Source organism: Varroa destructor, unplaced genomic scaffold (assembly GCF_002443255.2).
Source record: "Varroa destructor unplaced genomic scaffold, Vdes_3.0 BEIS01000007.1, whole genome shotgun sequence".
Classification (NCBI taxonomy): Eukaryota; Metazoa; Arthropoda; class Arachnida; order Mesostigmata; family Varroidae; genus Varroa; species Varroa destructor.
In genome coordinates, this window is record NW_019211460.1 from 37290847 (window position 1) to 37304585 (window position 13739).

General features: G+C 45.1%; 1 protein-coding gene across 1 annotated transcript in view; it reads right to left on the bottom strand.

Moving 5' to 3' along the window:
* Positions 1-13739, bottom strand: part of tup (LIM1_Isl and LIM2_Isl domain-containing protein tup) — a 93573-nt gene that overhangs the window by 27273 nt on the left and 52561 nt on the right. The window contains exon 5 of the mRNA XM_022815087.2: positions 5258-5679. Within this exon, the coding sequence (XP_022670822.1) occupies positions 5258-5679 (422 nt within the window). The remainder of the gene's footprint in view (positions 1-5257; positions 5680-13739) is intronic.

Below are 13739 nucleotides of genomic sequence, written 5' to 3' on the forward strand. Positions count from 1 at the left end.
GGAGTGATTATGTCCCGTATTTCTCCTCTGGGAATTTCATCAGCTTTATATTGTGGGTTCCCTCAGAGCCAACTACACAGTGACATCCACACGCTTCATACATACGTGATAGACGCAGCCTAAACAAACTATTATACGGTTTTATATTCATTTCAATATCAATGCGTGGAAAATCGGAGCCTTTTTTTTTGGCCGGTACTGCCCCTGAATCGTCTCTCTTTGCGGTGAGCACCCGCGCGCGAACGCCAGCCACATCGACCTTGTTCGTGCTCAAGTTATCACGCTACGGTTGAAGTAGGAAGAAAGATGATGGAACTTGTCACGCCACATAATACAAATTATATCTATATTTGTATGCATACTGTGTGTGACCTAAGCAACTTACTTTGCCTCTATAGCTTCAATAGATATGGCCATTTAATAGCTTCATTTGTTTCTCGAGACAAATGTACCTCTCATGTGAATGAACGAATTTGAATGAAAACCTAAAGCTTCAGTGTGTACGCGGACGACCTCGGCCAGCCATTCCCTACACTTGCATCTTTGACATAGGATTAGGAATTACCATACGAAAAATAGAAACTATGAATTTTTGGAGAGGAAGAAGACCGGATGAATCAACATCACCTCTACTCAACGGGCAAATTATAAAGTACGTTAGTAAGTTTACGCACTCACGCGTCATGTTGGCACCAAGTGCTAAGTCATTTGGAGCGCGTACCCGAGAGAGAATATCAGTTTCAACAGTTCCAGCATCGATTAACAACTCGCAAAGCTTATCACTAAAAATTGCGCTTAAGCCACTTCACATAACGATAGCGTCGACGGCCTTCTGCAGTCTACATGTCTATTGGAAAGATTTGCCTGCAGCAATTTATCTATATTGGATAAGTTTATTTATCAACACTGGATAAGTTCGGGCCTGGCCTTTTTGAAGGGTTATGGGCCTGCACCTCACTAAAGGGTCCTGGCTTATTTTTCTGCTGCCAGACAGCGTTCCTTACTGAGTACAGGCTACGCAGAAGCCCGAATCGTCGTGGCTCATCGAGCCCTATAATACCAAAACGGCTGATATTGACTTACGAGTTTTTGAAACAAAAGCAATTAGTTGTATTAGTGGAAGGATATATCCAGCGCAAATCGCTGTATGACCGCTAGGTACACCAGATGTGGATTTAACGATACTTTTTGAAGCGGAAATTTAATAACATGTGCATCTGCATATATTGTAACTTACCATGCTTACATTGTCGTAAAACAAACCTTAATATAATGTCATAATATTTGACTCGGCTAGTGGTAACTTCTTTTTTAAATTTTGGCTTATTTAAACAAATGGTGATCTCATGTGTTTTATGCTTATGCGTATCCACTCTATTCAATTCCAAGTAGAAATATATGTATCGAAGTTCAAATATTGTTTTATTGTACTGTTTATATACAGGTAAGCATATTGAAGTTAAACTAAATAAAAGAGTTCAGTGAGCTAGTTTTTCCTTAACTATTACAGCGTTTCGTGGTTAAATAAGTTCACAGAAACTTAACGTCCCGGAAGAGAGCTGCTTTTCAGAAGCTGGATAGTGAATATAAGCAAACATAACGTCCCATCGACCTTTCTTTGTCAACGTTATAGGCGATCATTCTAAATCGAAGTATCATTGATTCACATTGTGTGAGATTTACGTCTTCTGTTAGCACGAGGCACGGCAGTGGGCCTATGGCTTCGTACAGTTAATTCTACGATACAACGATACGCACGTTGCTTACCGTTCCATCAGGCTTTTTAGTAAAACATTATTAAAAAGCGTTTTGCTGTATCAGTGAGGCACGAAAGGCTTAGTGCTTTCGGTCTCTAAAGGGACAACTTAAGTATCCTGTGCTATATATATATATATATATATATATATTTGTGCGTATGTATATGGTGGACGTGTGTGTGTGTGGCCCAGCTATATACCTATCTGAAAGATTCTACTCCACAAGCCGGCAAACTTCCCTCGTTGGGTTGGTCGCTGTGGCCATCTTGCCTCAATCTGCCTTCAACTAGCGCCGACAACGCCACCAGAACGAACCCTGGTCCACCCCGGGTCTGCCTAGCTTAGACCCACGAAACGGCCCTGTTTGTCCTGGCCGCCAGATCTTAGACACCCATCTTGGTGTCCTCATTAGCTAAGTGCAGTGGCGAGACCCGGGTTGACGCCAGGATAGAAGTTCGATGTAGGGGCGGAAAAAGCGAGGTTGCGTCGATTTTGCAGCGGTGACTCGGCTTGCTAGGCTACAGCAGATACTATAAGAGACAAGAGCTTCGGAAGGGCAAAGGAAGGGAATCGTGCAGGGAACAACTGGTATCAAAAAGAAGCCCACGAGAGGGCGACCAACGGAGGCCAGCCGTGGACAAGAGAAACCGACTTCAAGAAATGGCAATTTGGGCGGCTCGCCATGGGTCGCTACCCCGCGCCCTCACTACTGCCAAAAGCGCCCAGATCGGAAAAAATTGGCTGTAACAAAAACTCCACCAAACTGTGGCAAGCAGAAGAGCTGTGATCAGAAACATCGTATGGAAGATGTGACCTTCCTCTTCAATACAAAGAAGCTAGAGTTCACGAAGTTTTTGGCACCCATTGGCTGGAGCCTCCAACCAAAAGAGGGAAACGCAAGCATTCGTCACAAGTCTTCAGAACAAATATTTTTTGTTGCAAAGTAAAATGCCCCTGTGACATTTAAAGCAATCTCAAGCAATCGATGCCACAGAATATTGTATGTAATGTCGTACTTAAGTGTACACTTCATGGTGTAACTTGAGAAAAAGAAAGTGTATACAAAATGTCGTTGATGCAGGAGTAAACCCTACTTAAATGTTTAACGTTTTGTCAAACCAGAATCGATCATATAAGCATCAAGGCCGCAAGTTAAAAGCGACAGCTTATTTATGTACTTCTATGTTCGTGGCAAATACATGGCTTAGATGGCTACGTATACTTTTGCACGTGGCTACATTTGAGAGGCAAACAAGAAACTCGATGTTATAAAGATGATACCATACTGAAGTCAGTAACCGCAAAGGTTCTTATTTGGTCTCTATGTCACTTGAATGTACCTGTAATTGTTCAATAGGTAAGTTATTCGTATGTTCTTGCCAGATTCAAACATACAGTTTCATTTGTTGTTCATTATCACCCATCTGATTGTCATCGTAACTTCTGTCGGCTGATTCAGTTGGGCCTTGTTGCCCCCCTGCGTTGCGCCGCGTCGTAAGTGAACCTCAATGTTCACTCAATGTACTTATCCAGAATTAAATAGCTAAATCGGATGTCGACGGGTGTTTGTGAGCGATTGTAAGCCCCCATTTGACGGCCGCTAGCCTAAGCCGCCGAACAGAGCAAACACGTTTTCCCATGCGACCGTCAAATAACATAGGCGATGTCCAAAGCAGATTGAGCTCGTTGAGACACACAGTCTATTCCTGTTTACCTGTCTGCCCCTAGTGCTAGTGGCCTAGCCCTGGCAGCTGCTAGAAACAAGACGATGGCAATGTCACACTGCCTGAGATCTGGAGGGCATGACCTCAGATGAGTGGATAGCACACGTTTAGATTCAATGGCATAGATAAATCAAGCATAAAAAGCAAGCAGGGTAGCAACCGCGCCGGCAAATGTCTCTACACTTCGGAGAGCGCAAACATTCGAGGACAGCTCAAATAGAATGACGACAGGTAATTGATATATCTAACTCTTCTTATTTTTTACGCTCGCGGTTCCGCCGCAGTCGTCGATGGGGTGTATCAGCCAGTTACAAAAAAAAAAAACTGGTTGTGGTGTTGTATCAATAAATCAGGCGACTTCTCGTTATATGCTAACAGGCGCTGAAGGCCCCTTATTCTGTCAAACGGCAGTAGAGAGTGATTAAATCAACAAACGGCCATATAAAATTTGCTATTCCCCTAAGCAAGAAAGCAGTACGACAGAAGAAATTCATTCGTAGGAATACATATTTTTCAGTCACTTTTGAAGTTTAGTGTTGATTCAAAGAATTTCTTTATGGACCTAGATATCTTCGACATTTTATAAATCAAGATAAATGTTCGCATACACAACCCCCACATCGACGGACAATGTCAATTTCATGTGTGCTTAACCTTCATAACCTAAATAACGCTGAATAGCTCCATCTCAAAATTGAGCTAACCTAGTAGATAGCCTCTGTTTACCTTTGCCACCCCTCGCGCGCTACCGCCGTCTGACCGTCTATCTGTCCATTGCCTGTGCAGCTATCAATACAATCGACTATACGCGCACACAGACAAACAAAGAGTAACAAAGCGATGGTAACGCCGGTGGCACTCGACCATCCATCGTTGGTTAAAGCGTCATTCTCGATGGAAGCGCGCATGATTCAATGTATGAAATGTACATTTTCGTCAGCCGACAGCCGCAGAACTTTTGCAACAATTAGATGCGTTTAATAGCAGCATGCGATGAGCAAAAAATATAGATTATAATATGTGTGGCCACGATGGTACGCGTTCACCGGTTCCTCAGTACCATCATTCGCTTTAACGGCCTTTGTTGTCATCGCGTTTGTCAATCGTACAACCAAAAGCGCATCCATTTTCGCTCACCGCGACAGTAGCAGCAGATGCAGCAGCCACCAAAGAGGCAACCGTTTCGCTATAATGGAACTAACGCCTCCCTGGCACCAGCATTCGAGAGATCATTGGCGGAGCCCAACAAGGAACCGGCCGCCGCAAAAGAAGCTTTTTTCCGGTAGGTGAACGACACGACACTGCCGTATAACGTAGGTCATTTCGTCCACAAGCACAACACACAACAACGGGGCTATTTGACACAAGTCCTACACGTGGACGTTTTGCCCGTTTCTGTTGAAAAAAAAGTCCAATGCAAAGGAGAAAGAACATAGAAGTATTCACCGTTATTGTGTTCATTCATGCATTCGGTATAGCATAGATAGGGGGCGACTATGCACAAGTACAAGACTGTGCTACATATTGAGCGTACTCGTCGAATTCCTATTTAGTGTTAACATACGCCCCCAGTGATTTGTCGGGGTCGTATTCATTATGCCGCAAAGCTGTCGTTGTGATGGGAATTTTATGGCAAGGATTATTCTTATATTTTTTCCGTTTTCCCTAAATGGCTATTTTCTGTAATCATTTTTCTGATCCATGTCCAAATAGTTTTGCATGATGATACGTATTTTCATTGGTAATAATAGAGATAGATTGATTCATTAGACCTACCTTTTCGCTTTGCTGCATCTGCTTGATCATGATGGAGCGCTTTTTGTCCTTGCACCTCTTGTTCTGAAACCAGACCCTGATCACCCGGGGGGACAGGCCTGTCATCTCGACGAGCTGCTCCTTCATCAGGGCGTCCGGCCTCGGGTTAGCAGCATAGCAGGTCCGCAGGGTGTGGAGCTGCTTCTCGTTGAGCACGGTTCGCACCCTGGTCGGCTTGTGTTCCCCGCCGCCGTTCCGACCGCTTTTGTGCCCCTGAGACCGGACAGCGCCCCCGGCGCCGACGACGCCGTTATTGTTGCCGCCGCCGCCCGCGCCGCCATGCCCTCCGCCGGCCGAGGGCGGCCCCCCAACGGACGATATCGATCCGACGACAACACCGCCACCTCCGCCCCGGGGGCCACCCACCGATTGGACCGCGTCCGCTGAAAATTTAGGACGGAAAACGAACGGGCAGAAATGAATCGCGTTACATACGAGATAATTAAGCGCACACTTAGTAACATGAGTAACTTGGTAGCCGTTAACAGTATTGTAGTTTCTCTTTTCGATTCTCGTTCATTTTTCGACGTTGTGATGAATAACTTATCCGTGCCGATCATTGTCACTCGAGCAAATCATCACACTATTGCCACCACCACATAATAATACTAACTGCAACAGTAACAACTACTGCTTTGACTCTGTATGTGTGTGTATGCGTATATGATCGTACGATGGGTTCTCGCTGGCTCAGCGTTTATATACATATCAACAGTGTTGCTGGTAGATTTCCGCAAAAGTAATGATATGACGGGTCATCAGCTCATGGGATCGTGGCTTTGAAATTGGCCACAAGGAACCCGACAACTCAAGCTCAGTCTGCGTGGTCCGTTTCAGCAATAGTGAATCGGTGCTATTAATACCAATCTTCTGTTTGTTCCATAGGCTTTTCCTTCAGATAGAAGAATATCGTCGTGCTCCGCTAATGGTCTAATTCCCGTGCGTCAACTTTCTAACCTCTTTCTATATTTTGTTTCCTGTTTTACAACCTCTAACCTCTTCCCGCGTCCTCCATCCTTGCAAATACGATAGCTAGAGTCTTCCATAGACTCGTTTGAAAGACTCATGAGTACATGTTGCCAGACGTGCGGATGCATTTTAAATATCAATAAAAGACCCTATCTGTCGGAACATCGAATGACGCCAACGGTAGCGACAGTAGGAGTTCAAGGTTTCTCAATGCATTTTCAGATTAGCTCGCGAAATGATCGATCGACAGTGTATCTTTATCTCCAATCGCTAGATCGACATCTCGGGCCAAATTGTTGGATTCGTGCCGCAGCAATGAGCCATTCCGCTAGATAGTTAGCATTTTTTCCCGCCTGCCTCTGTCTGCACGCTAGGGGGCTGCCACTAAATTCAATCATATCGCTGCCAAATAACTGAAAGTGAGTAACTTCGACGGAAAGCTGGAAGTCGCATTATCGCGTCAACAACTGATATAGGATGATGACATCCTTCCAATCGGGCAAACCAACGTCGCCGCTGTTGCCGCCAATACGCCCTTCGACACATGCACTGTTCAGCCCCACGCCACGCCACGCGACGCGGATGGCGGGTGTGCTTCTTTGAATACTAGCAAGGCGGCTCTTTGTGTGCTAAGTAAGTGCACCAATCACTTAGTCGTTTCGAGCTGTTCGTCCACCTTTCTGGTCCTCGTCCATAGTGCCCGCTGTTGCAAGGCGTCACCAGCATCAGCGCCATGCAGGAAGTACCAGAAGCAGATATGGCTAGCACACCTGCTTTATGCGCAGTACCTACCGTTCGTCTCCATTCTCACTGAGAGTACACAGCCACCAAACGAAAAACGATGGGTCGCGGTCTCGCTCAGGCCCTTAAATCGGGTACACCGTTCGATGAACACCCAATCTGTATTTCCCTGTTAATTTGCTTTTAGCGACAGTCAGCGTATACGATTGCCACTCATTATATGCACCTACCGGCAGCGAGAAAGTAACATTTGTTTCTCGTGTACATTGATGCGCCGTATGGGAACTTGAGGCGAACCTGCAGGGAAAATATTATTCAGAGAAGCTGAACATACTTTTATGGCAAAGATAATTGGAAGGAATATGCATTTATTATCAGTCGTATAGGGGGCTACAAGTGTGTCAATATTGATTGACAATATATATGATGTTGAATGCCTAGTTGAATAATATCTATTCCGATTTGATCGTCTAGACGATCTCGTAGTGCTTGTACACCCTATATCTCCTGTAGTCGTTGACGTCATCGTACACTGGCTCGCAAAGGCATTCCCTACTTAATTACTGCTAATTACTGTATGGGTTATCGGACGCTACCCAGCTGTTTCCTTCATATAGCTTCATTTGTCTAGTACTGCTGCCACGGCTGATTTAATTTGCACATCGACCACCCCTTTCTCTTGTCTATAGGTCATCTGCTTGAAAGGACTCAGTTCGAGATCAGCTCTACTAACGGATGCTCCCTAAATGTTGCATTTTAATACCTCTAGAAGAAAGTTTCCGATCGCCTTTATGTCAATTTGGCTTCGTTGAAGGTATAAGCCGGTAAGAGCACGTGGCTAACAGACCCATGTACGTACGCTGATCTACCGGCTTTATAATCATTGCATCCAAGAGGCGAACGCAACGTCGCGACGACCCGCTTCGTCGCAGGCGAGCGCCATGTTCGTGTGGGCGTCTCCGTTGCCGTTGTTACCGCAATACAGACATTGAACGACGTGTCATCATCTAGCCCCTTAATCAATCTACGATAGAGCAACGAGGTATGCAGACGTAGTAGAATTAGTAACCCACCCAATTCTACCCATCTCACGGTGCCCACGCATTCGAGAGCTTATTTATTACCTAAAATGTAAGTACGCAAAAAACCAAATACGTTGAGCCTTTCTCATCAGTCCGCTCTACGATCGCTGTTTTGACAAGCAACGACAGTCTATCAACGGTTTAAGTTAATAAGTATTGATTGGTAGATGGAACCTGCATGTCGTTGAGGACTGACCTTACGTTTTTCAAACTTTGCTCATTTACAATGGACGATCTGCACCTTGGTGTCGTGAGTTCTTTCGTGTTTATAAGGATTAAAAGGTACATTGAGAGTTACAAAGCAAGAAATTGGTGAACTCAATTAGTTATCATTGTAATGCTCTAACAGCAATAAATATTAAATCGGTCAGGCATAGGAGCGGCCACTACTGACAATGACTGAGGACGCGCCTAGTGACAGAATTATGGATATGAGATGACGCACACCTGATCCTTCGATGCGCCTGATCTTTTCCTGACATGTACTTGATGCATGATACGTTAATGACTCCAACCTGTTCTTTATATACTATCGTTTACATTACTGCAGCATATCTTTGCTTTGACCTTCTGTACAAACAATTCACATAAAGGATATTGCTAAATCTTGTTCTGTTCTAAATGAGTGAGTAGGCATACTGTAAAATGTTATCTGAACGAATCTCTAGTTCTGCCTGCGTCGTGTTTTTGTCCACATGCAAATGGGCGCTTGGTTTGGTGCATACAACAGCGGACAAGGACCTGTATAACACCATTAGAAACATACATTTATTTATAATAAAAACAGGCCGTTCACGTAAAAGCGAATTTGTCCTTTGGTTAAAGCTCATAATAACAACTAAAGAGAACGCTCACGGTGTACATAATGACTGGTGTAATTATTTCTTATGCATGTTTTTTTGTCTGGAGTTGTTAGGTGTCGTACGAGAAGCGCGACGGTTATATTAAGCTCGAGCAATCATTCCCACAATGTTCCCATGGCGTTGTTGTCCCAGCGGCCAGCAAGAGCCGACGCACCGATATTGTCACTCAGTATTTACAGTATTATATAATCTGGCAGGTAAGGCCAGAACAAGCTCCGATAGAAGAGGCAGCAGGTAGTTGATGATGCTGGTGAATGTATTCAAAGTGTTTGTTTGGGCCGTTAGGCGGTATGAGCGTCCCGTAGTCGTTCGTTCGTTCGTCCGTCCGTCCGTCCGTTCGTTCGTTCGTTCGTTCGTTCGTTCGTTCGTTCGTTCGTTCATTCTACAACGACGAGTTACAACACTGCCGCTGCAGATGTGGCCAGACGGCGGCTGGACCATCTGCTCTCTGCGGGCCTTATCTCCTTAGCGTAGCACTGTTGCTCCTATCTAACGCGGCAGAGTCAGAGATAAAGTTTCAGAACATCATTGGATCGCGGCCTGTTTCAGCCGGTAGCATTAGATTAGACAGACGTTGTGGTCGAAACAGGCCGAGGCCGGCCAACGGGCAGGCATGCTATATATATATATATAACTGGTTGTAATTAACTGAATTAAGTAATCGTGTGTATGTGTGAAATACATGATGAACTATAACGATAGTACAGCTCTAAAATAAATAATGCAAATTATAAAGGTAAATTCTATAACGTCTAATATCCCTTCAGTAATAACGCGACAGGAAATGTTGGATTCAAAGTAAAATGTTATCACACCGAAATTGTATAACCGGACACTAATGCAAAATAGAGCTGGAGCCATGTTTATAACGCTTTAACGGTATAGCTTTCGAGGCAGTTCTGACGAAAATATAAATTATTCGTTGCCCTTCGTTAGCAGACGAATTTTGTCAGTGTTCGTATGTAACTGAATTTAGCTGCTTAGAACGCACCCTAGAGACACTGAGCTTCTTGTGTACTATATAGATATAGACTTGTGAGACCGCAAGCTGTTGGTAATCGATAACGTTGTTTGAAACTGTGCTTAAATTGTTCTGAAAATCCATCTCAGTTCTTACGGTCGCACTTAATACATTCATCTAAAAGCCATTTTACTGGCTACAAAAGCTTGCGTATGCTGTTCTCGGATTAGTTTAGGATCCTTGGACGTCACTGTCCGGAATCCCAATTTCTAATCGTGGCAAGGCCCAATTTTCTAGTTTTTGATTAATATGTTGCTGGTCTACCGGGATGCGAACACCTGTGTTAATGGCCGTCATATGATCTTAAATTCTGGCTCAAGTCAAATTATTATAAATTGAATGTTTTTTTACTAACGCTGTGGTCCCAACCAACTTGGCTGCTACACAACTTTACATTAGGTACTAGTCTGGCTTTCAGATACTGGAAGCAAAGGGGTTTGAGTTGGCGGTAGAGGAATACCTGAGAAGCGTCTGAATATAACAGTTACTCCTTTTCGAAGATTCCGTTCGTCCATAATCTCCTGCTCAAGTAAGCGGTTGTCATTTTAGCAATGCACGTGAAGTCGTAAATTCGATTTGATATCAGTAGACGATCAAGTCAACAACGGATCAACATAAGTGCTATGCTAGACAGTGTAGAAAAGTACATCGTTTTGGCATTATCTAATCAGGACCCCGTCCATACTATTTCAATGACCACCGAAACGCGTGCACTCTCCGGGCCCGCTGAGGGAACGGCTGATCTGCGAGCACGCAACTTCATTGGGCCGTCACAGCTACGGCTCTGAAGGCAGTAAGTTACCCTCGAATTGGCAGTTACTCTCGAAACTTCACTCTCGCCGGCTGAACTCGCTGTCCCTCTTCAGTTTTTTAGCTCGGGGCCTCTTCGTGTGCGTGACTTGACCCCCGCATTCGCCCCCCAGACTTGAGCCAATGTGCGGTGGGAGCGACACCGAAAGCCACAAACCGTCTAGTCCAGGTCTAAAACTTTGCTAGAATATCCCAAGCTGAACACTGGGTAGGTAACAATAGGCTCTGTGTTAGCGATTAGCTGACGATAGACGATTGCCTATGTCTTTATATCTGAATATGCGCGTGATGATTTTCCTGCTTGACATTCTCCAGATCTAGGAAGAAAGCTTTGCAGAGCCGGTCCTTAACTATGAATAACTTTGACGAAGAAAAACAAATACACGATCATATGCGGAAAATGCACCGCAGGACCACTTGTAGTAGCCGCTCGCTGCCTCTTCTCACTCACCAGAAACGATCGGTCAACGATATAGTTTACTTCAGTAGAAATACTCCGATGGTTTACTTCAAACAGAATCCGGTCAATGGGTCACGAAAGGGTGGCGGCGGTAGTCACACGCACACGTAGATAGATAGATAGACAAGTTTGCATAGACCGGATTTAAACAAATATCGAGCTATGGTTAATACCAGCATTGTAAGCACAGAGGGCTCTGGCTAACATTAAGGCTAGATTAAGAAATGTGGTAAAGAACATAGCTATTTTACTTTTGGTCTAATGAAAATGATCTAGAAAGATAGATATGAAAATAACCAGTAATGATTATCATAACTGCTTCAAGGCCAAATTGCTTCGGGGATGAAACGTCACAATTTCCCAATAGGCAATTTTTTTCACAATAAGTATCATAATATTAGTAATAATAGTTAAGGATATTCCGGTACGCCGAATCGTTGCGCTTACAGGTATAACTGCTTGTCGCCGCTGCCACTATTGACTAGATGCATCCTTGGATAAATTGATTAATACTCTGTTACTTTTGCTTCGAAATCATTCATGACGACGTCGAAAGAGTGACGAGTGCCGGCATGAACCGATCACGCCCCTGGCGCGTGCCGGCATCAGTGGACCATCTCAAATCGATGCCTCCCGGCAAAGCTCAGTTCCGCAACACTTGGATATTTCGTTTCCTGATAGAATTTTCTACTACCAAGAGTTTAAGACACTCGACGATCCGCGATACTGCCGCTGTTGCTGCCTACGGTACTTGACGGCCATCACACCATAGTCCAGTGTTTGTCCCTATAGGCAGCTTGTATGGCTCGATAAAAATCTTCCAAATTAATACACCCTCGTACGGTGAACACCGCTTTCGAGGTTTATCTATTAGAGTACCCGAAGAAGCTGAAGCCAATAGTAGCTCTTAGCCGTCGCGTTTCTGTTGGACATTGGATTGAGTCAGTCCCACGCGCGCGATGCGCACGTGACTCGAAGATGACGGCATAGGCCGCACCGAGCTGCTGTTGATCTGTGCTTCTGATGAATTCAGCCAGCACTTCTCTCCGCCCATGTCGAGGCAAAGAAAGTATTCGCTCCAATAGAGAGTATACCACTGCAAAATTCAATGAGATTCAAATAGTTGCCGGGTATCCCGATACAGTTAGACTCGTAATTTTTTTCCTTATATTATATACCATTGTGGCTTTGTGCAGTATGCGCTATCTCCGTTTCCCATTTACAAACCTGTCTTGCATCGTATATACTAGGAACACTAGGCTGTACGGAGGAAAAAAAGCCGTCGATAATGTAGCCGCATCGAGGTAGAATTAGACCTAGCCAAGTACCGTTGCCTGCTAGGTCCGTCCGATTTGACCGAATGACACGAATGCTCTTAGGGACCCTTCTTTTACATTAGAGTAGTAACGATGGCAGGCGTAGTAGTCGCCGACGAGCTGAGCGAGCGTAGAAGTCGTTGTAGTGGAACACGTAAGTGCGTCCTCATTCGGAGAAGCACGGGCAAGCTTTCGATGTAGTAGCTCCAGCAGGCCTGGCGAATGCCCTGCCGTCGTTATCCGAACTTTCAGCAGCCACATCAAAGTTCCATAGCCGACGAAAAGCCGCGCAACTACTACTACGCCATAAGCAGCTAGCTCATTTCTACTTTTGCAACGACAGCAATAGTAGCAGCACTCAACGATGCGGGCGCCCTGTCCTGCCCGGTTGAGGCTGGCAGCTTCGAAAGCAACGTCGTGGCGTCGGGCTCGTTATTTGCGTACTACTGCAACAGAACTGCACCACAAAGCTGCAACCCCATTTTGAAGCTGCTATAAAGCTCGCTCGCCCCTCAAATATGTATTGATGTGGGCCATGAAAGGGGCTATCCGTAGACTCGTAGATTATGAGACTATGTGTCGCTTGGACAAGCGAACAGGGAGTAGCTACACAGGCAGACGGACCGGCAAGCGAAGGGGCGTCTTCTCGATGATGCATGAATGTCCTTTAAGTGCCCTGCCGTCATTTATGTAGTCTACACTCTCAGACACACACACAGTCCTCTCTCCGTGCTGGCTGTATGGCGCCATCCTCGTAGTCCTTCTGCGCCCTGATTGCATTCTTTGTCTTGTCTCTTCCGGGCAAGTCTGTCCGTCTAGTAACGGCTCAGTTGCAGTGCATCGTCTGGCATCATACGGCAGCAGACGACGACGACGACGACTGCGATGACGTTGTTGTTGTTGTTGCTGTTAGTAGCAGCGTGATACTTGCAGCGTAGAAAGGATGGAGACCTAAAGTAGGTTTTCTCTGCTGTTACATACCGTTATTGCCAGTCCAACCCGCCCCCTTACGCTTGCATCCACTCACCCATAATGTCACCAGCAACCGTCAATTTAGCCTACCTACCAACTTCTTCTACCACCCAGCTGTTTTTCTCTAAAAACAATAAAAATAAACACGGTAGCGAAGCGACCGCCCATTCGGTCGTCGCTGTTTCACTTGTATGGACGGCTCTCGGAAA